The sequence below is a fragment of the Dromaius novaehollandiae genome, chromosome 1 (assembly GCF_036370855.1).
Source record: "Dromaius novaehollandiae isolate bDroNov1 chromosome 1, bDroNov1.hap1, whole genome shotgun sequence".
Lineage (NCBI taxonomy): Eukaryota > Metazoa > Chordata > Aves > Casuariiformes > Dromaiidae > Dromaius > Dromaius novaehollandiae.
The window spans coordinates 146,359,512-146,387,374 of NC_088098.1; the positions used below are offsets into that span (position 1 = coordinate 146,359,512).

The 27,863-nt window shown below is 37.6% G+C and overlaps 1 protein-coding gene across 2 annotated transcripts in view; it reads left to right on the plus strand.

Annotated features, from left to right (window-relative positions):
- OCA2 (OCA2 melanosomal transmembrane protein) overlaps positions 1 to 27,863 on the plus strand; it is a 217,772-nt gene that overhangs the window by 69,271 nt on the left and 120,638 nt on the right. For both annotated transcript variants that reach the window (XM_026103160.2, XM_064501789.1), the window contains exons 8-14: positions 2,565 to 2,722; positions 4,560 to 4,642; positions 5,004 to 5,157; positions 21,187 to 21,258; positions 22,123 to 22,188; positions 23,279 to 23,335; positions 24,343 to 24,467. In XM_026103160.2, the coding sequence (XP_025958945.2) occupies positions 2,565 to 2,722; positions 4,560 to 4,642; positions 5,004 to 5,157; positions 21,187 to 21,258; positions 22,123 to 22,188; positions 23,279 to 23,335; positions 24,343 to 24,467 (715 nt within the window). The remainder of the gene's footprint in view (positions 1 to 2,564; positions 2,723 to 4,559; positions 4,643 to 5,003; positions 5,158 to 21,186; positions 21,259 to 22,122; positions 22,189 to 23,278; positions 23,336 to 24,342; positions 24,468 to 27,863) is intronic.

Below are 27,863 nucleotides of genomic sequence, written 5' to 3' on the forward strand. Positions count from 1 at the left end.
AAAAATCCTATCATGGTTAAATTGCAGAGTAAGAGGCAATATTAGAAGTAAAAAGATAGTTTTCCCATAAGTTAAAGTCACATTTGAATTATTAAAATAGAGAAGAGATCACATTCTGGCAATTTAAGCGAAATATAAAACCAAGATAAGGCAGAACAAAAGTATTCCGAAGAACAGCTTGGTAAAAAAAAATCTCATTTTGATTTATATAAGTGGGGTTGAAGTTTTCCCCTGGTTTAGTTTGATTCTGTCTTTCCTAAAGGTTGTGATCTGCTGCAGTATAACAATGGGATTTTGACAGTCTCTAAATATTGTTTGGAGAAAGATAACTCTGAGGGGATTTCAGCTCTTAGTGCCTCAATCCAGACCTTTGAATGATGTTCAGTTTCACTTGCAATCAAAGGAGAACCTTTTTTTTTTTGCTAGGGCTCTTTCTAGCAGTTTCATAAATGCATGGAAGGGAATGGAAAAAAAACATCTTAAGTATCCTCCTCTTTGTAAGAAAAGGAGGAAGGAACCACTATTCTTCAAAATAAGGTTTCATTTTTTCCCCCTTTAATTTTAGGCATTTTTTTAATAGCTTCTGAATGTGTCATCTGGGTAATTACAGGATTTATTTTAAAAGTATTGCTTAAAAGGCAGCTGCCATAATTATATGCACCTGAAGCTTTTGGAGACATAAATCATTGACTACAGTCCTAATAAAATGCAGACTGTCAGAAGTGTCCCAAATCATTGGGTTAATGACTTCAGGTCAGCAGGCCTTTCAGAAGGTATAATTAATGTCTCTAGTTACATAGATGTAGCTCCAGTGGAGATGAATATCACTGTATTAGGACATGGAAAAACTGTGATGCCAAGTTACACTTAAAACCTTCAGAAACTGTTGTAATTTATATTTACAGTTGCTAAGGCCTGTGTGTAAATTCTCTTGATTGGAATTGTTCTCCTGATCTGTTGCATTTTTTTTTTTTAACTCTAAAATCCTTTCCCGTGCAATTCTTTTAAGCAAATAGATGCTTGAGGGGTTCATTGTTTATGAATGGTGTCAGAGTGGCCCTGCTGGTGGTGGCTCTGCTCGTTGTGCTAAGCAGGGTAGCATTTACATTGCTTTGCAGTGCACGGGCCAGTCACGTGCTGCTAGATCTGCTAGGATGTATTTTTGGTGACAGTGGGAGAGACATCTCTTGTCCAGATGCGCTTTTCCTGCTAAGACTGTGGAAAGATGCAACAATTCACCTTTAAAGCTGAAGGAACTCTGCATAATGCCACCAAGCATTCCCTGCCAGAGGAGAGCATGGGCCTGGTCTGCCAGCGATGGCCTTACTGGGACTCGCTGGGAGGCAGGATACAGCACTGTACTGGGTCCCATCTAGCTATTGTGTTTTTTCATCTCCTGTTAAAATCTTTGAATTCTATGGGCAATGAAGCTTCTTTCTCAGAAGGTGCTATTAGGTATATAATCCTGTACGTTTTTTTCCAAAAAATTTGCTCTTTGTAATATGCTCAGTTAAATGTCAGATGTTAAGATCCTTAAGACACTCAAGGATGTGCTTATGTCTCATGACTTCAACAGCACATATATGTGTAAAATCAAGTCTTTTCTTTCCTGTCTTAGGACAGTTTTTTTGTTGGTGATGCCGTAGCTTTCTCTCTGGTCACAGACAGTAACAAAAGAATTGCAGAGTCATTCTGTTACAGTAACAGAACAATCATGAAGGAGTTAAAAAATCAGTCTTTCCCTTTTCCCCAAGCCCAAACAGATGTTTCTTTCTCAGCCACGCCAGAAATGGGCTCCTAGCACTGCTGAGTTTAAATAATCCTTGAGGCACTGGAGCTAATGGAGCCAGGCTTCCAATGGATTTGTGTATCATGGTTGCCTGACTTTTTAATTATATTTTGCTAGGAATGTATATTGACCACACCTCAGGCTAGGTATCTGAGAGAAAAAAAAAAGGAAGAAGAAGGGGGCTGGGGGAGAAAGAGATTATGAGGACTGGGAGAAGCTTGAATGTGTGTCTTTTAGATGTTAGAAAATTTGTGAAAGAGAGAAATCTTGGCCGAAGAGGAAATTTGTCTAGCATGAATAGGCCATTGATTCTCACTTAGTTTTTCCTGCAGTTGCAGCTTCCACGTTTTCCAAAACCTGTATCAATTCTGTGACGTTTAAGTTGTTGATCTGATGATACAGCTTTTCATCTAGTACAGGCGCTTAAAAAGCCTTACTTTGCTCTATCTCTGTGGATTTTCATAAAATATTTTGGAGCATCTACAGTGTTAGCTGTAGATCTGTACCTACATCTACAGTGTCAGCTGAAACTGTGAGTGATCTCAAAAGCCAGTGTGATGCTATATGTCCTGTTTTCTTAGGACGCCAGGCTAAAATAGTGGTAGTTGGTGAAGAAACAAGCATCTATTTTGTTCTTTGAATAAATCTAAGCATTTTAAGTGAGCAATGTGTTTTCAATGTAAGTTGACTAATTTCTATTTTTTTTTCCCTAGAATTTGTACAGTCTTATGCTCATTTTTACTGGAAGTTTACACCTTAACAACTTTATTGACAGCTATGAATCTTACAGATTTTCATGATTCTGCCCTGATGAAGTTAGATATAGGAGGCCCTTTTGTAGCAGATGTAGCTGATCAGCAAACAGAGGAATACATTGTAGTACAAATCAGCCAGACTGAAGATGCTGGATCAAGAAGGAGACGCCCGCAGCAGGTGATGGTCTTCGAATTTTCTTTCACTCTTTCTGAGATGTGTTTTAGCACTTATATATCCAACACCATTGGGTGGGTTAGCAGGTTGTGCTTTTCCCTGGTGTGAACTGTATATCAACGTCAGCTTTAGAAACGGTATTAGGATAATAGTGAAGCTGCATTTTCTTTCATTTTTGTAAGACTCCCTTTAGCTTCCTGTATCAAAATTTTGTTAAACTTATGCCTCTGGCCTCACACAGGCCATAGCATAGAGGTTCTTGTGTTCCTTTGAAAGGAAAAAATAAGCGTAAAGTGCTTTTTTGCACTCACTGAAATACATTTTCACATTTTGGTACAATTTCTTTTTTTCTCAAATGTGTCACACTTAATGGCTTTATTTCTCTTAAGGCTTTTTTATTGTTGATGATGTTTGCAACAATTTCCTGCTGCTCTCTCTCGGAGAATTCAGCAAAGAAAGAAGATCTTTTATGATGTGTCATTGTGTATCACTGAAAAATGAAAGTAAGCTTCGTCATTGAATAAATAACATTTTGACACACAAACAACCGCCTCTGATTCTGTATGTGTGAATTGGCCTGTTTCTACCAGTGACAGCACAGCTGAACAATGTCAGTAGTATTCCTGCTTACACTGTCTACAGCACAAGAACAGTCCCACAGCACAGCAAACAGTACTGTAATGGCGATTACTTTCTTAAACCACCCATCCCACTGATGAAAAAACAGCTGTAAGTTGTGCTGGTGGCAGTGATCTCCAGGGATCCCCCTGCTGCTGTGAGAGAGCCAGAGTACAGTTTGCACCATCAACCCACCACCTGCTGACACACCAGTGGTGGGTCCTCCCATGACCGAAGAATAGCTAGCCAAAATAATCTACCCCATGTGCATGGAACGCAGATATTTCTTTTCACCATATGTTCTAAGTTAGCCAGTCAAGCTGTTTTTCTTCACTTTGTAGGATACAGGGTCAGGACAGGAATGAGAATTTAGGCTACAATTAGCTGAGTTTTAAGTATCCCTGAGTTCCTTTTTATTAGAAAAGATACAGTCTCTGGATCTACATTTGAAGACCATATGTGGCTAAACTTGCCTGAATACAGTGTATAGTAAGTGTAAAGTTTCAGGAAGTTTTTTTTTCCCTCTTTTCCATGAAGAGCAAATTTTAGCATTTGTTCATCGTGATGTCTAGGGGTAGGAGGCTGCTTCTGGGCCTCTCATCCTCTGTATCTCATGTGTGTTATCTTTTTCCCAGGCAGTCTTTGGGGATGAACTGTATTGTTGTCTCTGAGAGTAAATCCCCCTGCAATTTAGAGGACAGGTCAGTCAAGGGATGGCTGCGTGCAGGAGGATGGTGGAGACTTTACCAGCTTTGGCTGTTTTCCCCTGCACAGTCCTCTAGTGTCCTCCTGGCAGGTCTCCCCCTCAAACATGCCAAGGCAAGCAAAAGAGTGTCTTCAGCATCAGCTATAAAAGCACCACTCCGATGGGCTTTAACTCCCTTTTTTTCCAAGCAATTTGAATTTAAGAAGAAATATCTTAGGGCCACAGGGACACCACACAGATGCCAGAGGAGACCTGGGCTAAGGGCTGTACAGTTTGTGGTGCTATTCAAAGAGAATTGTGCGGACACCAGTGAATCTGCACCTTCATGCCTCTGACATACCTACTCATGTGGAAGGGGTTTAAGCTGGTATGTGTGGAAATGTTTGTTCACAAACATTTCTCCTAAAGGCATAGAAGATAGAAAAAAAGAGTTTTTTTTTTTTTAAAAAAAGCAGAGCAGAGCCATATATCACTCGATTATTTTTATTAATATTACCAAATTTTACTCTATTGCAGGTTGTATACAACTGGTCACTACCCTTAAGTTCAAGAAGAAATCAGCAAATCATCACAACTAGAACCTTTGAGATACTAAACAGGTTGGCTAACAAACAGACAGGAAAATGGTCCATTGAAATAGTAGTTTACATAGATGTAACTGCAATGGAAAAAGAAAATATTTTTAAAAGAGTCTATCACTGCCTTCTTCAGAGGGGCAGGAAAGCATGACTCTTCCTTTGATTTTCAAATGTATTTCCAAGACTGGTTTGTACTTGAGTTACATGCCAGAGAATGCTATCTAGAGGGGGAGAGTTAAAATATTTGAGAAAGTTGTTTGCAATTTGAAAAATATAAGACAAACACATATATGTATATATATTTAATATAGAATTGGTGCATAAAAAAAAACTAATGGGGTTTCATTTCATAAGGAAGCAAAACTTCCATTTCTTTCTCCAGAGGCACCATCTTCATAAACATTCAAGCTTTCCTACCGGAACCTGGGAGTGTTCCTCTCTCTGTGAAGTATCAATACCTGCATGCAAGTATAGAGGCACAAGTAACAGTTGCATCCATCACGTTAGTAGGTGTCTATGTCCTGATCATACTGGAAGTAAGTCATGTTTTGTGCTTTGATCTTTTTTCCCCTCCTTTCTAAATACAACAGGGAACAGTATTATCCTGGGACTTTAATATACTCTGTCCGAATCCTTGCTGTACCATCAGCACTGCTAATAGCATGAACAAAGTTCTCAGATATGCTTAAGGAAATTGTCCTGAATTGTAACTGATTCTAGGAAGTTATACTAACATTAGAACACTTCTTGAGTATTTTTCTATTAGGACCTCTTAGTGTTTTTGTATTTTTAATAGGATTATAGCTTGGCTGTGAGAGTAAAAATAAATCTTGGTTAAAAAAGGTGGGGAAAGTCTTGGCTTAAAAAATAATCAAATTAGCTGACAAACGTGTGAAAGCCAAAAATGCTTTGGTTTTTCCTTTTTCTATGATACCTCAAAAGCAAACTATAAATTGAGTGTACTTCTTAAAAGGTTAAACTGAACACACTTTTTAATACCAGTGACATTTAGAAGTTCTCTTCCTGTATTCTCTAAAGAGGAAATGGAGTACGAGTTAACATGAAGCAGTCAAGGGTACGATGGACTTTAAACATGTATTGCAACTTCACTCCAAAGCCTTGAGGTATCATACCCGACTAAAATGCCTCACATCAGTAGTTAAGGTGGAAAACATGTCAGAAATAGCACAGTGCTCCAACAGACTTCTTTGAACCAAAAGCAATTACTGTCTGATTATCTTAAAATAAGCAGGAGATAGAGGGGCCCACCTCTTTTTTATTCATGTGAGTACACATAGCCTCAATAAATTGTCTCGGTCAAATTGCATCTGATTTACACTAGTATGAAACAGAGAAGTGACTCAAGTGTACAAGGTGCTTCGTAATAACTATGTCTAGCATGCTCATTATTCTTCTGTATCCCCTGTGTACTTCAAGCTTTTCATCCTGTTACCCACTGAAATGGTAAATAAGATAGTCGAACACCTCCTAATCAAATGTCAATAATAGATGCATGCAACATGACAGATGCTTTAGACATTTAGATTACATGGTTCAGGGATGGTGATTTATTTATGAGGCTAAAACTGGCTCTATGTTCTTTATAAATGGGTGAAGAGATAAAGTATTAAGTGTGAAGGGGGATTGGATTGGATTTTGATTTAAATGTGTGTAGGCATGCAGCACAACACCAAAATAATCTTAATACTTTTTAATGCAGCTTTTATTTTCAAAAAAACTATGCAATCCTTTAGCAATTGCAAAAACATCCGGTTTTAAATGTATGTCATGGCTGAGGTTTCATGTTTGCACCATAGAAAACCACTTGGGAGCAATTCATGTGCCAAGGGAATTATAGGCTTGAAACTAAAAAGCAAAACCAAGGAAAGCATACATTTTCATTTTTTTTTAAAAAAAAACTTTAAAATATTCATTGGTTTATTGTTTCTGTGAAAGAATCAAGGAAAAAACGTTGTTGTCAGAAGCATTATTTCTGCAATTTGAAGGGTAGAAATAGGTCTTGTATGTTTAATTATTTTCTTTTAAAGATCTTTATAAGTAATCTTTGACTGAATTTTAAAATGTGTAGTCATCTGTTGCATCATGATTTCAGCTGTTTTTTCCATCATATTTGTACAAATGACAAATATTACAACTAGAGTAAATTTTAAACTCTAAATATATAAGCTGATGATAACTCATATTGAAACAAAGCTTGACAGTTGTTTGACTCCCTCATGGATCCCTTCCATGACATGGATGTTAATATTGTTAGAATATGTAACAGTGGCCCACTTTATATTCAGTATTTAAAACTTTAGTTGCCTGAAGTCCTGATTTCTCAACACATAGCACTCTGCTATCCCATTAGTAGTTATCACTGTCACAGAAATCAATTGCTGGTGTTGCTGCAGGACTGATCTCTCATGGATTTTCATTTTCTGTGCTGCTGCTCCTCTTCTTTTATCAGTCTTTTATATTTTTCTGTTTTACTCACCATCATTAGCAATACAGGGCCAGCATCAGAGTGTGGACACCCAAGCAAGTTTAGAGCTGTGTGTTCTCATTGTCTTATAACGATGAAGAAAGAGGAAGCATTTTATCTGTTACAGCTCATGAGAGCCATCCCAAGGCATGCCTTTCGCTCCTCCTGCACAGTCCTTTCCCCCCAAACAGGAACCCCAGATCTTGTGCCTCTGACCTCTGCAAGTCTGTACTCTTCCCCTTTTAATCCTTCCCTCCCGTTCTCCACATGCCCTTTGCTGCCTCAGTCACCGCAGGCAGTAGAGCAAGCTGCAAGAGTTTCTGCCTCCTGCAGATATGGGAACAAATTATGGGAAGTGCACTGATAAAGTAGGAGATTCGGATTGAAAAATGATATATATTTGTTGTAAAATATCTTCTCCTCCACACTCATACCACTGTAAAGATACAGGGCAAATTCTGTCCTGAAGCAGCTGTTTACATCTATGTCAACATCAAATGTCCAGGAGCACAATGCAGGTCAAGTACCAGTCCCTGTGGGTGGCAGACGTCTTACTGTCTCAGGATGTTCTGTTCTTCAGAAGACATGTTTAGCCATTGAACCTAGTTTCTTCAGGCATTTGTTTTAAGTTTTATTTCTTTCAAGATGGCAATCAGTGTTTACATGTTTTGTATATCATAAAATGCAATTATCCTTCCTGTAAAAGGAGATTCCCCCTTTTCCTCTTTATTTTCTCATAATTTCTTTCATGTACGTAACACAAACATGCATGTTGCCTTAGTTGACTGTCCTAATCTCACCCTGAAAGTTTTAGTATATTGCCCTTAACTCTCTTTACGTGGACAAGTCTTACTTACCTTTTCTGTTTGAAATCTGTTTTTTTCTTTTTTTTCATGTACCCATCCTTTCCTTCAGTAGCTTGATGTTGATTCTCCTGAAATTGATTTTTCTTCAAATATTGATCTGTTACAGTCTTCTATTCCCTCCTACTCTCCCGGAAAAGAAAGGAGAAAAACTCTCTCTTTTTGTGGTGTTTTTTGAATTAAAGTAGCAGGATATTCTATTTTATAGACTTGTTGAAACCAATGAAGTATTTGGTTTTTTTCTGGGAAGCCTTCATGGCAGAGAAAATTAAATAAAGTGTATGTTTAAAAAAGAAAGGCGTTTGTCAGATTTACCTTTGTTGGTCTCAGCTCTACCATATAACCCTCCAGGGTTACTGAGGAATGTAGATAAGATGGGCTATAAATATGTTTTGACATTGGTCTTTGGAGACATCTGGTATAAGATGCAAACGTTGAGAGTTTTGCATTGATGTTGATTTGATGTACTACATTGGTTCACAATATGTTTCAAGATAGACTCTTTTTAGTCTTGATGCTCAAAATGTGTTGCCTCTTTTGACTGAGAATTTGAAAAAAATTCTAACCAAAAATCTTAGAAAATTTACTGTTTGAATTCCCAGCTGAAAGAATGAAGATGCATGGAGCAGAAAAATATATGTTGTCTGTGCCTCCTTTGATTTCCATTCTTTTTCCAGCAGAGCCCTTTTCTATGTATATAACTAAAACAATTATTTACACCCTATTCACTCAAATTCAATAAGCAGTGGTATATAATTGTTTCTGGTTGTACAGCATAATCAAGTAAAAGTGGTATGGATAAAATCTCTTTGTTTCCACTTTGCATAATATTAAGATATCTTTGACTTCTCCCCCTTTTTCCTTTATATGTATACATGGCTAATGGGATAATAGGCTGGTTATCTTGAAAATAAATGAACCTACCTATCTACATCTTAAAATATTTGTCAATATTATAAATATTTATTGATATTTAGGAAAGTTTCTTGAATTAATAAAGCTCTTATTACTATTTATTAACTTCCTATTTGTGGCTACACTGGAGCTATATTAAATGAAAATATATAAGGAGGTATGTGTAACTTAGGTATTTATTATTAAAAAAAAGAGATCATTAACTTGAATGAATTATTAATTGTGTGACCTTGTACAAAATTTTCCTTTAATAATATATTTGTTTTCCATTGTGGATTCAAATGGAGTGTTAACTGTTTATGGTATTTAAATATGCCAGAAGAAACAAATATGAAAGTAATTGTCTTTTTAAAACTATTTTACAAAAGATTTTCTCTAATTAGAAATAAAATGCAGAGCAACAGTCATTTTATTAAATAAAAAAAGATATTAGATACCAGTAGCACATCAAATGGCAGAAAAATGATATCAGCAGGTATTTGAAATTCTGTCAGAGTCTCCATAGGACTTGTTTTATCAAAGGAGCTATCATTTAGTTTCGCATCCTGTCCTGTATGTAACCCTAAAAAAAGATTTTGCAGGATCTTTCAAATGACTTTTTAATGACCTGACATCTTGAATAACATTTACATGTCTGTATTTCTCCTTAAAACACTAATATATGAAAGTGCAAGATCTGGCCTTAAAAGCTCTAGCTTTTTACTTTGTGAGACATGGGCTTATAATCACAATTTTTATTACTTTAATGGAAATGGAGAGTATAACTTTCTTTCCACATTATGTTTCCATTATTAACTATTTTAAATTATGAATAAGCATCCCTTAAGTTTAATTTCTTTAACTCAAAGTAGAGTGATTTTTAATAGCCTCTCACCAGCAGAAATTAGTTATATACAGTAAAATTTTTACAGATTATAGTATGTGGTTTATTCTGACCATTTGTCTTGCACTGTGGGCTGGCTAAGCCAATGTATCCTTGCAGGGAGCATTTTTGCAAATGAAATATGATGTTTGTTACTACTACAGTCTATGCTCACACAGTCCACTTTTTGCATATTTCCAGTAGTGTTGGTATTTGTTTGCACAGGGAAAATTATGCAGCAGAGAGGGAATGGGAAAACAAAAGGCAATATTCACTCAAATGTAATACTGAATGATTGCAACAGGCTGCTCTTGAGGGAGAATTTTTCCAATGAGTAAAGTTGTAGAAAACAGTGATCAGCTTACTGTCAGCCATGCTGACATGGTTTCTCACTTCCCATTCATTCTCATATAGATCTTTGTTTAAATATAATAAATTAGAGTGTTCCCACCTCCACATTTATTCTAGGAAAAGATTGGTAGCAAATGGACAAAAGAAAATCCATAGCCTCTATTGGAAAACACAGTGTGAAAAAGAAAATCTCAGCTGCTGCTCTCCCTGGCCTTTGTGGGAAAGAACATATCCCTGCTGCTTTTATTTCCAGTCATGCTATGACAGAAAAATTATGAAGAGGAATTAAAACAGTGCTTTAGCTGCTGGCAAAAAATTAGAGGCAGATTATCAGTATGAACCCTCTACTCTCTTTGGCAAAGCGTCTGAACCATACTTAACAGGGCAAGATAAAAGATTGCCCTTGTCTACCCTCCTGTCTGGCGGTGGGAAGGCGCGAAAGAGCAGACGATTAGAGCAGATCCATAAAGCCAGAGTCCCGGAGTGTGCCTGCCAGCTTCCAGCAGCACAAACATGCTTTCCTGAGCCAGAGCTATTGTGTGCTTTTCCTTCCTTGAGAAACTGCTTCTGCTGGTTGAAGGACAGAAGAGACCATCTTGATTATCTCCATCACCTGCTATAGAAATAGAACCAAGAGTTAACAGCCAGAGCCCAGAGACTGAACTCCTCAGCCCTAGGCAGGCATTGCAGCACCTAGGTTGCAGACTCTGTTGGTTGCATGGAGTCTGAATCCAGCATGGTGCAACCTAGAACATGAAATCCAGGACAAAAATCTATCTTGAAAGTATTCCTTCTGTTAAATGCCCCCATCCTCCTTCTGCAGTGGTGAAGAGGCATTTTAGAACTCATAGGCCATTTCATGTGTTTAATCTGGCACAGGTTGGAAAACCAGCTCCCTCTGGCTGCATCCTTCCCAGGCAGCACAAGGCTGTGGGTCTCTCTTGATGTCCCCATTACCCTAAAACATCATTACTATTTGAATGTCTCTCCCTCCCTCCCTCCCTCCCTTCCTTCCTTCACAGCTCAAAATGTGGAATATGATGAGGACTGTCTTGCAGTCCACACAAGTAATATTTTTAAGTCATGAAACTGAGGGAGGACATGGGGAATGCCATCAAGGCATGTGGGGGTGCTGGAGGTGGCAAAGCCTACTGAGATAGGTGCTGGAGGACTGTGTAGAGCAAGTGTACCCAGACGTAGGACAGATCCATCTGTCCTGTCCCCCAAAGTGAATTATTCCCAACACTGTGTCATAGATGTTCTCCCACAAAGTTGCAGAGGCCCAAAATAAAGCCTGGGACAGAGATAGTAATTGAGCAGTGTGAAATATCAGTGCTTATAGTCATTCCTTGCCTTTCTTTGGTTTGGGGAGGATGACGAGACCGCTGTGCATTTGGAGAGACTCAAAATGACTTTAATGCTCTAAAGGAGCATTACATGTTGCTCCTTATATGAGGAACAGTGGATCAGTGCAGATGAGGTGCCAGAATTCCTACCACTTGGGTAGAGCAGTGACACTGCCAGCAAAGAGGAGCCAGCACCAGTTAGATAAATTATAGCCTCTTTTAGCTGCTTGTAACTGCAACTAAGGAAGTATAAAGGAAGCAAAGACAAAAACAGGAGAAGTTTAAATTCAAACAGAAATATAGTAGAGCAACAAACAAAATCCTCAGCATGATCCTAGCTTGACATGTTGTGAGAATGCTTTTGTTAATGGTATTATTAATACAATATGAACGCTGATTTTATACCCGTTATTGCCTGTCTAATTGTTCAATTTATTTTGGTAGAAGTCTGTCTCTGCTCTGTGTGTGTATGTGTATGTGCATGTGTGTGCATGTTCATGTACATGCTTTAAAGAAAAATATCTTCTCTTAGATGTTATGGTACTTCTGTAGCATGTAAATTGGCCTTAATTAAGAACTTAATGGTAAAAAATTGCCACTGGATGGTGCTGCTTGCTATTCTAAGGACTAGATGAGATTGTCAACTCTAAAAGATGCTGTCACCCAGGCTCCACTTTTTGCAGAATGCTATTTTTTCTATAATAATGAGTGATACTTTCAACACACAGCGTAAAACTAATTTCCAGATGTCCATTTTCTATTCTCTATTGCCTTTTAAGACTAATTTTGAGGTGTATTTGGTGAATTTGTGAAAGACTGTCAAGCACAAATGTGCTGCCCTGCCTTGCATACCATGTATGCTGTTTTTTTCTGTTTGAGACAGGCAGTAGAACATTAAATTAGCTTAATTGAATGCTGCTGTTCAGCTTCTATCCTGCCTAAGGCAACCAAAGGGGTAGAGAGCCATGATGTCTTAAAATTTTAACGAGGTGCTAGAACACACATACATTTCTAATGCACACAAATGGGGAAAAGAGCCACTCAGCTTCTTTTTGGGGCCTCAAATGATGTCTTCCTTTAGCAAGAGCAAGGGCAAAAAGGAATAAACAACCAAGACAGAGGAAAATGTAAGGGAGAGACTTGGAGGGAGATTTGATGGAGCAATCTAAAGAGAAAAAATGCTGGAGAGGAGAACTGGAGTGAGAAAGAGAGGAGACATCAGGGACAAAAGTCTCACCAGAGATGCTCCTGGTTAGAGCACGTAGCTCACTGGGAAGGTAATTTCAGTGCTGCTGTTTGCCATACTGTTCATAGCACAAGGCTGTAATTCTGTATTCTCGTATCATGTTACTGTCAAAGATGCCTAACAAAGATTCAGAAAGGGAAACTAAAATTTGTTTGTGCCTCGCTTTCGTGACTTGCTCTGTGTAAATTTCTTGCCATTACACATTCACAATCTTGTTAGTCTCAAGGACGCTCGGAGAACTGGGGAAATATCTTCTTCAGTTTCCAGAATTCTTGGTTGCTTTCTGACGGGAAACAGCAAATGTTCCAAAACTGCAAAGGCTTTTCCATCCTGAAAAGTTGTTTCCAGGGCAGCCTGTTGGTATCCAGCAACTCTGGTCACAGCAGCCCACAGTAGCAGTCTGGTTTGTCATGTTTTTCCTGGCAATGTTAGTTCTTTAATGGCTCATGACTTGATCTCTGTACTTAACTCATATAACAAAAGTTTTTCATACCTAAAATATTACATGATTGAGACTCATAGGCACATAAAAATGGTCTTTATGCTGGCTTTCCACAGGGCTGTGCCTTCTATTAATCCCATCTGACTCAAGTCCCAGATTTACAGAGCCTCAGCCCGTTTACATGTGTATGCCTCGGTTCATTTTCTCATCAAGACAAAAGTCCAAATTTATAACAAATAGCAATGATACACTTGTTAAATTTGAGAGACTCACAAACTGTCAGATGTGGTTCGATTTCTCCTTCCAAAGTTTCCTGGGGGTGTATAAAAATAATCTTATATCAGAGCTATCTTAACAGATAAAAGCTGGAAAACACTCGGTGGTAGCTGTAATAATATGGGCATGACAGATGCCTCTTTTTGTATTCTGTCTGAATCAGAGAGAAATCTTTACTATGTTCAGTGCTATACCTTTCCATCTCCAGTTCTCATTAGCAATATTCTGAGCTGGGAGATTATTTTCAAAACCAGACTGTAGAAGTCAAGCACCTATTTTAACCCTCATGATGTAGGAATAAAACCTCTTCTGGATCCTCTGGCCAAAATTTGTACAAATGCCATTTCCCTTCTTCCTATGGACTTTACTGTTTTCTCTACCTTTGCTTTTCCCCAAGGTTTCTGAGGCATAAAAATACAAGTTTCAAATACAGTCTTGTTCATGTCACACAGTAATGATATGTTTACCCTTGCATTACCGGAGGGCTACTTTAAACTAGTTGGTTCAATATCCATTTTTTTTGTAAGAACAGCAAGCAGTGAGGTTACTGAAGAAGAAATCTCATAGACAATTAAAAGACTGGAAATTGTTCCTTCAAATTCTTTGATGAATAACAAATAACTTTGCAAGATCTAGGACTGGCTTATGCATTTTCTGTATTGAAGAGGGGAATGAATTAATCAAATAATTTATTCACAGAACATAATCTGATCTCTTTCAGTCTCTCTCTCCTCTCTCTCTTTGCACTGCTATTTACATGTAGAAAAAAATGATGTCAACTGAAATTTAATCATAGAATTGTGGGGCTACCTTTTCTAGACAAAAGCCAAAAAATATTCCCTACTTTATATTTTTTAGCTTCATGAGTGAACATACCATAGGGGTAAAAGTGAACCAATACAGGCATTAACGTATCTTGGATGCTATATAACATTACTTTTAATCAGCTGCTATTTAAGATAATCATCTTGAGTAACGTTATCTTGTACTTCAAATAACTGCATTAGGAAGTGGCAAAATGCTGCCTTCTTTGCCTTTCCCTTAAGGCAGGGATTTTTATACCACGAACCTCTCCACTGACATTGAATCAGAACAAGTAATTTGGCACACTGTCTGAGTGAAAATGGATATTATAGCAGAATGTCATAGATCAGTACTTTCCTACCTTGGGGTTGTGTAGACATTCTTCGGGAGTTACTAAGTTTGCCATAGAATCTAATGTTTCTATTTTAGAGAAGTAGCTTTTTGCATTGGGAATGTGACTTTATAAAGAGTTTATTGAATGTATGTTGAATATTATTTTCACAGATTGCAGAGATCAGTCATTTATTGAATATTAATGGGAATGCATGTTAATACTAAAATAGGCAGCTTATGTTTTGAAGTCCACAGACCGTTCCAGTCTGTGTTCTTAAATGGTCTTGGTCACATGTTTTATGCATATGATTGTACTATTATACTGACTCACCATGAAATTCTTTGAAAATGGGTAAGCCGTTGGTCTCATTACTTTTTAAAACAATGCATACTCATGTACACTGATGCAGTTCTGATACATTTTGATTTATGAAGATGGGTTTAGTAATACGATTTTCATAAAAGTTTAACTTAGTGTAAGTCTTATTTTATGGTTTGCATGGCTGTGTGCACAGAATACCTATAAATAGTGTCATGGTCTGCAGACAGAGATATAAATATCTATTCTTGCCATCACTAATTTTATGAAGTAAAGTGACTTGTAGTCACTTTATGGTCCTTGATGCACATGACCTTTCAGCAGCTCATGTTTGCCACAAGAGCCCTGCTGCTTTAACCTATCCCTGAATAATGCATCAGTACAGGTTATGCTTTCTAAACTGCACCAAGTAACTTTCTTTTGCTTCATGAAAATCTCTACAGATTTTACTCTCTCCTGCTATAATAAGTAATTCTAAGGCAATTAATTTTCCCTTATCATTTCTTTTGCACAAATTGTCTACACCTCCACCATAAGGGATTCACAAGAACTGGTAAGAGTGCCTTGCAGCTGAAGCAGCGGCAGAACTCGTGTAGGGAGCAAGCAAGAAAGGAGGAGGGCTGAGGAGGGAAAACATTAGGCGCTGTCACCAGCTGAGGGAGAAATATGTTGCTATGCCTTCACTACTGGTATTGGTTAGACTACCTCTTTAATATAGGTGAGCATGAAGAAAATCAAGTAGATGCAATTGGCTCAATTGGCCTTCCTTTTCTGCTGCTCTATCTCATCTATACCTGACTATATCCTGTAATTCTAGTTTATTGGTTTATATTCTGTTGAGATTATGCAAATTCCCTGAAGTAAAGCAAATTCTCATACAACTGTTGATGCAATTGTAGAGTTCATAGTACAGAGTCCAAAGTTTTTTTGACCTTTTTTGTTTTTTAAGTTATGTTACTTGACAGAGTTAGGAAAACATGATGAAGTGAAATTACCGCTGTTTTTCTTTAAATGCCAGTTTTGATTTCAGGTGTTGGTGCCAGTTCCAGGCTTTGATATTAATATTCCAAACCATAAGTGGATCAAATCCCTGTTACATGAAAGACTGAATTTTTGTCTGTATTCTGCTGAAACAGCTGGGCTACTCCAGGACAGTGCAGAGCACCAAAACTTATAAAGTGCATGACAGCAAATTATAAAATAATCTCAGCTGAGGTGATCTGACTGAGGAACACGTTTCCAGAGGCCGTCAGGCTAATAGTTTCTTGATTATCTTCAGGAAACACAAACTCTTTCTCTTTGAAGAAAAACCTTTTCCACTGCAAGAATATCTTCTTGTAACCCAGTAAATCCTTATTAAAACATAAAAAGGAATAAATATAAAACATTAAGTCAAAGACAAAACCCCTATCCTAAAACAAGTTTTATCCCCCTTCTCTCCTTCCTTGTCTCCTGAGGATAAAGAATTGAACTAGACACTTTGTGAAGGCTAAAAAGGATTTGGCTTTTCATTTTATACAGAAGGTCTCAGCTACTCTGGAGATGGGTGGAAGATGTATAAAAACCATAGGTGGATATATGCTTGGGAATAACTGTCTCCTGTTGGAATGCAGCAATACTGCCATTCTATCATATGAAAATGGATTTCTCAGTAAAAGAAATATTTTAATGCAACAGGCTTCACTGGAGAAAATATGGATAAGAAATGAATTGAATCTGCATTCGGAGCTTTACATTAAAGTCGCTGACAGTTCTCTTTCAACTGCCATTTATCACTTATGAAGAGGGACTTGTGGAAATAAAATGTTTGGTACGATGTATCATTTATCAAATATCTTCAGAAGCATACTTCAGAAATATGTATGCCCTAGATTTCAGCTGAGGAATGTATGCTGTGAAATAGCATACAGGTCACCATTCACTTGGCTTCTAAATAATTTCCTTTTACCTCCTGGAGCTCTTCACAAAATAAGGTCTTTGAAATTTTGCATCATTTTTATAATGCTATTATTGCAGTGTACCAAAGGTTTGATGAACATTGTGCAAACATTTTGAAACCCTTTTGAATAGATAAAGAAATTTCAATCTGGAAAAAGTTTAGGTTGTCTAAATCCAGTTTGCATTAAATGCTGTGGATATATATTTTTAATTAATGTAAAGTACAACATATTTGTAGCATAAATGATTTGGGGTATTTTGATTTCTTATGTTAAAATTAACTCCTGAATTAAAAGTATGGAAATTATCATATAGTAGCAGCATTCAGCACATTATCACGCAGCAAACAATTATGAGACAAACGACCTACAGACAATCATAAAAATCCACTGACTAAGTTTTTCTAATCTCTATCCACTATAAATTGACCCTATAACATGACCCTATGGTGTTGCTATTGCCACCAGCACATTGATGATGTTGTTGTTGATGCTATTGCCTCCATTGTTGCAGCTCTGGATGTTTTCATTACTTGTATATAATTCTGTCAATATCCATTCCTCTTTTTTTTAATTCATTTAAGCTCTCAGCCTAACTGATATCCTGTATCAGTGAGTACAAGAACCGGACTGTGCATTGTAAAGGACAAAATCTAGACTGCTGCATTGTTTTCAGTAGCAATTTGTATTGTTCATTTGTAAAAAGCAAGCATCCTCCTTTGTGGTTTCACTGGGTCAGCACTGCTAGGTGTTCTTCAGACAAAAATGAGGATGATTCTGATGATGAGGCTGCCCCTTTCCTGAAGAGGTTATAAAGTTTGTAGTCAGGCTGGGAGGTGGGGAGCAGGCTGCGAGAACACAGGCTTTGCATCTTCCTGCTCTGTCCTGCCTCTTCTGTCACCACTGCCATTGCTTGCTTTTTTAATAAAACTTCCCAGCTAGCGAGACAAGGAACTATTATAAGAAGAGCTTTTTATAGAGTGGCCAAACTGTGACAGAACTAGTGAGCCGTGGCAATCCATCCTGTGGGGAAGAAGTAAGAGAGTGAGAAGAAAATAAGGGGTCACTTTGCCATGTGGCTTTGACACACTGAGAAGGATCAGAGAGGATGGGAGCATATAAGGGGGCATTTGTGTGCAAGTGACAGAAATGTGGGTAAGAGGCAAATGGAGAGAGAATGAAAGACAAAGAGAGAAGAGCTTGTGCAATGTGTGTGCAGAGTGAAAAGAATTCCCATGATGATTTTTTGTGAAAGGAACGCAAATGTGTAGCAAAACAGTAATCCAGGCAAGAGGTTATCAGTGCTGGGAGATGGATTTTGGAACGGAGAGATAAAATGGAGAGGAAAGTGAAGATATATTATCATAGAAAGATCTGCAAGAATTATTGACTACATCAGTGACTTTGATGAGGATATATTATGCTGAATGTTGTGCAAATACATATAATCCCACTGTCCAAAAGGAATTCCACTCAGTTATCCAGAGCCTGTGTATCATTGACACTAACTGTATGTGGAAGGACCTTTAGTGTCTTCCACTCCATGAAATGCAGCCAGAAATAAATCTCTGAGTTTCTTCGACTGACTTCAATAGACTATTCAGTCTGTAACTGTTGTTATCTCTAACTCCGTAGGTCTACTTAAAATGGCTGGATTGACCAGATGTTGGTTATGGTTGGATGTATTACCTGAGTTTAGTTGCTCTTGCTGCCAACATAATTTACTCTAGGGCTTTCATTTCTCTCTGCTTCAGTTCTTAATTTGTAAAATGGAGACTCTATCCAAACAGGTCAGGCAGCCAACCAAAATTTGTGATCTCATAGGCTGTTTCTGTTTGAAAGAGAAACTTGTTATGAATCAGGGTTCTTTTAGGGCACTTGTATTTGCTTACAAAAGAATGCAGAGAGATCTACTTTCTCAAGCCTGAGAAGGATCAACTAAATAGAGATGATCTGCAGGGTATGTTCTGAGTGAAAAGAAAATTAAAGAGTAATTCACCCTTTCCTAAACCTCCCCCTAATCTCAGCTTTTAAATAATTATACACACTTCCTAGGTTTGACATAGCTTCCACTTGATCATTTGCCAGAATGAAGAGTTGCACATTTGACAATTTTTGAAGTGGAGATTTGTACCTGAATAGTCATTGTTCATTCTTAAGGATCTAATCCACCTCTGTGTGTGCATCTTGAAAAATCACCAAGATGAAGGAGCTGAGGGATGACTCCATTGGTACGGATTTTTTTCCCCACCTTTCTGCAGAAGTTAAGGCAAATTTTACCCATAGGTGACAGCAAACTCTTAGAAACTGAGAATGCAGTCAACCCAGTGTAGACAATTAGGTGTACAATGATGACAGCAAAAACGTTTATGTGACAATATGGAAAAGTAACAATCCAGAAGTTCTACAAGCAATCAAATCTCAGAAAATGCATGATATCTTTCTGAGAACTGCAAAATAGATAGCTAATGAGAGTAATTAGATGAGCAGAAAACCTCCAGTCTAGGCACGACCAAGGATTCTTCAGTAATTTATTTTTGAACTTACTTTGCCTTGGTAAGAAGCTGATTGCCTTCCCTGACAGACATCTCTCCTTCATGTCTTTTATTGGTGTGAACTATAAGACCTAATTACTGCATCCCATTGTCCGTCTCAATAGTTGTCAAACGTATCGAATGCCCTCCAACCTTGCAGAATCGGAAGGGCGATACATGTGCTTTCATATCAACATTCTGAAACTGGAAACTGAAGATGAAACAGTGACTTATCACACACATTACTGTGGGAGTTGATTGGATATATAGTCTGTGCTATGTACTTTTATGTCACTAGCACATAGAAACCTTGATATGATCTCCTGTTTTGTCACAATGGATAGGTTATTCTCCAGCATATTTTAAACAAAAACGTAGGAAAATGAACCAGATTTATTTTCAGCTCTTAAAATTAGTCAATTATATATTTATTTTTCTAGTCATTTGGTAAATTTCTTTGCTGTATAGAAATAATGTTGCTGTTAAAGTTATAGGTTCAAAGGAAAAATCAAAGCCAAATGTCTCGTTTTCTTCTTGCCTTTACTAGCAGGCAGAAGGGCCTTGAGATGTCCACATCCTATTGTTTCTCATCAGCAAAATATTTTTATGAAATGAATAGCAAATGAAATACCTCTAAACTGTCTTAATTCTTGCTCAGAAATAATTCTGACTTGTCTGAATAATATTTAAAGACAATAATAGTAAGTACTGTTCATTACATTAGGACTTTTGTAGAGTAATTTTTATTAATTACATTTTTACTTTAACTGAGTTATTTTAAACAGTCTGTGAAACACATCTTCCAATATGGTGGATTAAATAATTACAAATGAGCACTTGGAATATCAAGCACATTTTCAGGGCATGTTTGCTTTAATACATCCTCCTTGACTACGTTAAGTGCAATTCAGTCATTAGCTACACAGACATGGGCAAATGTCCTTACAGTGTTTAAACTGTTAGATTATTAAAAGAATATCTACTTAAGTGTTTTGTTGTGGTTGGAAGTTTGGATGCTATTTTCAGATGTGTTGCTTGTATTGGAGAAGCACTAGACATGGGGAAAAGCACTGTTCAAAGCTGGATTAGTCTAGTGCTGGTGGAAGCAGCTGAGGACACTCATGAGGACAATCACTTGTCAAGCCATCAGATCTGTATGCTTATTTGGAGGAACGGAGGATAGTATGCCAAAGGTGTCCAGTGGATTTTAGCCAAAGTATATGGCTTCTGTGTGTGTGAGCAAGAAAGTATGTGCACAGGCTTGCCAGATCTAGCTGTACTCCAGAACACAAACGGGACCTAAAACTCAATGTCTAGTATGTCAGTGCAGGATTCATCTGCCCCAAGTCTGAGCTATTCGCTTTCAGCTTGCTTTGCTGCAGATGAACAAGCACCGAGAAAACATGATTTATCTGATTTGCTGAAACACACGTTTCCTTCCCATGGGTTCTGACGGGAAACTAGCGTGGCTAGCTCAGATCGAGATGCCTAGCTTTTTGATCCTTAAGTTATGAAAGAGGAATTGCTTTCCTTCTTGGGTTACTGGTTGGCAAATATGGGAAATCTGTCCCTAAGTCCCTTCTCTGCCTTATTTGAGATGTCCTAGTAGGGTTTCTCGCAGGCATGAGTTTTTTTTTTTTTTTTTTTTTGTTTTTTTTTTTAATCCTACATTGAGGCAAAGAAATCTGCCATTCTCTGGTCAGATCTTTCTGAGAGGAGGTTGGGGCAAAAAAGGCAGAAAAAAGGCAAGAAAAGAATCCACTACAGGAGTTTTTATCCTTCCCCCTCCTTCCTTTTAAGAATAAGGAGATAGTTAAAAGAATTTTCAGTCATTTCTTACCATTTGTTGCAGATCGTTCACAGAACCCTTGCAGCGATGTTGGGCTCTTTGGCAGCATTAGCCGCTTTAGCTGTTGTTGGGGAGGTAAGTTATAAAATATCAGTGTTCAGTTTGTTTCTGTGTATGATATCAAAAATTCCAGTGCTTACCCTGTTTTAAATGGCCACAAGATACAGCAGTCTTTTTAAGAGAGAGAGATGCCAGGATGGATATTGTGAAGGGAGGCGCCATGGGGAAAAAGGACAGCCTAGGGTATAGATAGGGAGGGGAAAAAAAGTCAGTCAGTGCTATTTTGCTCTGAGTTTCAGGAAGCTGAGTACAGCCATTTTCAGCTTAATTCAGATTTACTTTAATGCTATTATTTTCAATAATGTCAGGTTTCTAATCAAATCTAAATGGAAATGCACTGCCTTATGCTATCCTAAATATTTATACCTCATGCTTACACCTTCCAATCCTTTTTTTTTCCCCCTGAATTACTCTTAGCTGATATTTAGTGAAACCTCTGATGGATTTTCTCCATTTTTATCATAGCTGGTCACCATATCACTGCTGTTATGTTCCTTTAATTTCCTTCCAGTTTGTTCACAGGTGAGGCTGAATGTTTCTGTTCTGTTAGCAAAAAGGAAATTGAGGTGTATCGTATAATTCGATTTTCATTTATTTCTGTAATGCTACATAAGGAGCAAATAGATGAACCAATAGCCTAATGTAGGCATTTGATAATGACCCATTTAGATGCCAGCAGTAGTTTGAATTAGTGATAATAATAATAATAATAATAGTAAGAATAAAAGAGTCCTTTTTGGGTGCCTTGTAGAAACACTTATTAATTTCTATCACAGCTTATTTAAATGGCTCAACAACTAAGTGGAGTTTGTGTTTTCATAGTTAATCACAAGTTAGGTGTTCCGTGGTATTCATGGTAATTGTATTTTTTGATTGCAGAGGCCAAGTATGGTCAAAGTGGTAGAATGGATTGATTATGAGACACTGGCGCTGTTGTTTGGAATGGTAATGAAAATGTATCTTTTGCTCTAAATGTGTTGAAATAATCATATTCAATATCTAGTTTCCTTTTTAAACATATTGTTATTTGTACTTTTATTGAGACATGTTATGATGAAAATTTGGCTCTAGAGGGATTTATCAAAACAATGATAATCAGAACTCTGAAGGAAGAGGTCTTTTTGAATATGTTCATCTCTTTCTGTTTTTTCATCCATAAAATCATGTTGATAACATACTAAAAACATCCTTGAGGTCTATAAACAGAAAGACCTGTATAAGTGCCAAGTATTATCACTCTCACTCATCTCGTTAATTTTGTTTACTCGAAATCTTCCTCAAACACACTCTGCTGGAAAAAGTGATTTTCTTTGTCTTAGTCAATGCTATGTTTGCAGCCAAAATAAGCACACCAGAAATGGAAGAGAAATAGCTGATTAGATTGTAATAATATATCATTTTAATCACTTTACCCAGAGCTATTTATGGTAAAAAGTGTTGTCCAAGTGTTATTAAACTGTAGCAGAAAATATGCATTGTACATAGACAAAATTGCCATTATCTGCTGCCATTCTTAGCTTCTCTTATTTACTGACACTGCTTTTCCTCCCCTCGCCCCCCGCCCCATGGAAAAAAAAATCTGTTTGGAGCAAAATGGAAGGACAAGAAACCTCCCAGAAGTGTGAGAAAATGTAAATAATTTTTGAAACTGATATCTTCCGTACTCTATAGAGCATTACTGCAGAAAAGACACACGCAGTCATTGGCTTCTCTTGATTAATGACATAAGGGGGATACATTGAGTATTTAATGTATGATGCCTACTTAGTCATTATAAGTAAAATTCAACCCGACTAGTATGACACCTCCGCACCATTTATATTGAGACCTAAATTTCACCATATGATGTGCTATCAATAGCTTTCTGACAGCTGTCATGGATATTTCGATATCAGGGTGCTCAGATTCTCAGAAAAAACAAGACACAAAATGGTGGCAGATATATAGGACTTTTGCTGGGACCACAAGCCACATGACTTTATTTTTGCATAATAATTCAGTTACAAGCTATTCTTTTTTTCACCTTTTTTGGTAGATGATTTTGGTGGCCATATTCTCAGAAACAGGATTCTTTGATTACTGTGCAGTAAAGGTAGGCTCATTTTGGTATTCTTAAATACTACTAGATTAATAAAGTTGGTATTTATCCAGACCTATTACACCAAACATTAACTTTGATAAACCTTTCTTAGTACAGTGTATATTTATCACACTATAAATGACAGTGGTCAACTTGTAACTTGAGAAAAATCTCTTAGGGGTCAAAGGAAGCCCTTAAGGTAACTATATTATGCAGGAGAAAGGCAAAGACCCCCGGTAAGGTATATCAGCATGTGTATAATATCAAGCTGAGTTATCCCACTAACTTACCCAGGACTGCAGTTCCCCTGTAGCTGAAGTCTGTATTTACCCTGGCAGTGGGAAAGAGGAGATATGGGAATGATCATTAGATTTGCAGTCCTACATGGTTATATGGCTGCAGACCTTTGCACAGCAGCAGAACCAAAAATTACACAAAAAGGGTGATTCCAATGGATTGGTTGCAGAGCAAGTGTTACCCATGGTTAAGGACTCCTTTGCCTGCTGCATGGCTTTATTTTCTTGAGAGCAGCAGGAAGAAGAGGACCACTTCAGGCACAGCAGCCCCAAACAAAACAAAGGCAGGCATAACCCCTGCCTAAATAGCTGCCCAGAGGGCGCAGCTGCGACGGGGCTGCTTGGAGGACAGGGAAAATCTCCCAACACGTGAGAGTGGGAAAGCTGAACCGCAGTAGCCCACGCATGCCAGCAGCCCGGACCACAGGGCTCTGCCATGCCCCCACTGCCAGTGCTGAAGCAGGGTGCCTCTTCAGGCGAGCTTCTTCCTCTGTATAATGGAAATGTTTGCCCACTTCCACAAAGCATTTTGTTGCTAGATTGATTAACGTCTCAGAGTGCACTGCTCGGAGCTCATTAATTTATTATCATTATTAATAAAGAGCATTTATTACTTTGAGCTCGCTCTTGCCTCACCTTTGGTAAAGTTGTTAATCATTTTTGAAAATTAAGCAGGAATGTTCTTGTCCCTTTCTTTTGTTGCTATTTGTTTGGTTTTGTTAGGCCTATCGATTCTCGAGAGGCAAGGTGTGGGCCATGATTACGATTCTGTGCCTTATTGCTGCAATTCTTTCTGCTTTTTTGGACAACGTCACCACAATGCTGCTCTTTACTCCAGTAACCATAAGGTACTTTATTGTTATAGTTTTGGACTTAGTCTTTTATAGGCAGCAATCAGTAATAGATATGTGTGCAAAATGCTTGTTTGGACTTTTGTTTGATCATCTACATGGAAATTACAACTTCAAATACACCTATTGTAATAGGATGAAGAGATAATGCTTTCGAAGGGATCAGTTGCTTTTTTTCTTTTATGTTGATTAGTGAATGCATATTTCAAGGCTGTTTAACTGCTTTGGCAGCTAACTATTCTGATTTGTTTCTATATCCAAACTGCAATAGCAAATCGCACCAAATGCTCCATGGCGGATGAATTTTTTTTCCTGTAAGCAGCGAGATTTTTTTTTTTTTTAATTAAAGCTGCCATGTCCTTTATTGGATAATGTCTATATGAAATTTCAGCTTATAATTTATGTTTCAGGGAAGCTGTTATTCCTTCTAATACTATGACAATTAATGAACTAAAAATATCTTCAGATTTCAAGCAAAAGTCTTCTTTTGGAATGTAAGACTGAATTTTATTCCTGCTGGTGATCATGATATTCTATGATTTCAGACTAGATATTTGGGATTTTTATTAAGTAACAGTGAATTTAATTACTTCAGATTTCTATAAATTAATAATATGTGATTTGCAATTACATTTACACTTACATGTATGATTATAAATTACTGTTTAACCTGAATTTAACCTACATTTAGCCAGGCAAATCTGGTTAATCCTGTTCAGTTTCTGAAAGATCTAGGGTGGTTTTAAAATGATCCGGAGTGATGTAATGCTTGCAGTCATTATCACTTCAAAGTACACAAAATTCTATTAAGATATGCTCCTACTTCAAAATTTTGTTTAAAGCAGTAAAGACCAATTTTGCAAGTGGATTTTTTTCTAGATAGGGAAACAGCTGGTGAATGAAAGCTCCATTCGTCTTTTGTCTGATTAAATTTTAAAGTGATCACTTTGCTTTACACTAATCAATAATTTCACCTCTTGCAGTAAGCAGCATTGGAATTATTAAACACCAAGCTTTATTCAACTGTGTTGCAGAATGTTTTGAATTCAATACAATTGGGAATGGATTGAAATCCAGAGGTCTATGTATCGTGAACTACTGTTCATAGGCAGAGCTACTGCAGCATTTATTCTGTTTTATGCCAAATGAGCTTGTAACACTGAAGAAGGGGAAACTCAGTATGCAGGAAACATTTGTACCTTGAATTACTATCAAAGCGAAGATAGAATTTGATCTCAGGAAGTAAAAGCAAATAATTGTCTACCTGTTTTTGAAAACTTCATGCTGGAAGTCTCTGTTTTTATCTTACTGTCATTCTCTTCAGTCCTTGTGTACAGCTTTGCTATGCTGCTCTACACTCTCATTACCATGGAGATAAAGCTTGCAGAAAATTTTACTGATTCTGTGACTACAGGGATTTAGACTACCATTAATAGGACATAAAATATGATACTTGTTCCTCTTTGCCTTTGGTAGTAAGCTGATAAAAAAAATAACTAGCCATTTTTAGCTGCAGTTTATTTTTAAGATACTTTATTACTGGGAACTGAAAAGGAGTGATGCTTGTTCCCAAGAGATTATATAGCTAGGGTAAGAAAACTGGAAAAGTTCAATCCTACTACACAGCTAACATATTAAAATTGTTTATGCTTGGGTCCTGGCATTTCTTAGAGTACATTAGAGGTTCTTTCTTCAAACTGTCACTAGGACCATCAAAAAAAAATCAGTAAAGGAAATTTAAGATTATACTTCAAAATATTTGGAATTCAAGGAACGATGAAGTTAAAATTACAAGTACAATCATAGTATGGTCCCTGGGCCAGCTGTACTGCAAAGTACCCTTCAACTGCATAATTTTATGCTTTTAGGCAAGCAGTACATTTTTGTGCAGTTACTCTGGAGTTTTTATGTACTGATATATGTGGCATCTGACAGTGTTTCTTCAGAGTTTCAAATTGACACTCTTGGTGATAGCATAAGTGTATTAAGTTAAGCTTTTGTGCAATGCACTCTTTTCTCTTTGAAATATAGCTTTTAATAATACAGATTTAGACTGAACCATAAAGTTCAGCTCTTCCTTCAGGGAAATATGTGACAGCCTCACAATTGAAGAAAATCCTCAGAAAGCAATCTTACTGTCCATTCTTTCCCAGCTCCCCGTATTATGTAGAGTGGGCAACAGTTTAAGTGCGGCCTCTTAAATGCCACTTAAGAGGTGCGCTCATTTTCCCTCTCATTCTTGCTCATTCCCATGGTCTGGCACATTGTGGTGCCGGGGCAGGTGGGCAGGAAGCCCTGTGTCCCACCTACCTAGCCTTGTGGAGAGAGTTGCTGAACCCAAGGAATTTCAGACCTCTGTTGCTGCCCATGTTCTCCGGTATGGTTTGGCCGTGTTTGCCATGGGACGCTCTGTTTCCTCCAAGCACGGCAGAAGGGAGAAGGCACCATGTGTGATGACCCATGGAAAAGAAAGTAGTGTGGACTGGCCTGCTTGGGTTCAGGTCCTTGTCTTGTCAATGGCTTTGTCTGGCTCCAGGTGTAGATGGTTGTTGTAGTAACTTCATTTTGTTTAATAAGAAACAGTCTAGTGGTTATGACATACACCCAGGATGTGGATGCTAGAATCACCTCGGCCTCTGCATTCTGATAAGCGTGACCAGGAACGTGCATCGTTCCTTATCCCAAAGCATTTAGGCGTGAGCTCAACAGTAAGTATTTAACGTCATGGCCCAAGTTTCAAGTCAAAAATGTACCTAAAAAATGAGCATATTGCATAGATCTGTGTGTAATTGTAATCTGTGTAAATTTAAGTAATCTGCATGCAGATTACTGTGTGCAAGTGGGCTCTGAATTGAAAAGGATCATGAGGTTACTGAGTCAGTCCTATTTGCCAGAGCACTTTAAGATGCTGCTTCTTATTGAAAGCTATTTTTTTTTACCAAACATGAAATATGCTTACTAACCTGTTTGGTCCGTGTGCTGTTAAAAACATTTCTGAGGTTTGTTTAATAACAAAGAATGTAAATTTTCTATTCTCCCTACATTACAAATAAATCCAGAAATACTCAAGGTCAGGCTTTAGAGAAAGGAAAAAAGTGGGAACAGAATAGACTGGGTAAATCTAGGCTGAAAGCTGAGGTCACTGATAGCTCATTCATGGCTAATAGGTTGCCTGGATGATCCTCTAACATTGCTACCCACATGAAAGTTAATAACCGAGGCTGAGTGCAGAGTCTGCAATCACCTGGAATAATTTTCCATAGGTCAGTGTAGCTTGGTGAACATGGCTGAAAAAGTCATAGGACACTGAGAATTAGGTTTTAAATTTAAAATTCAGCTTTCTCAGTAGTCCAACTCTTGTAATCATTCGGTACTTCTAATGAAATTCTTTTT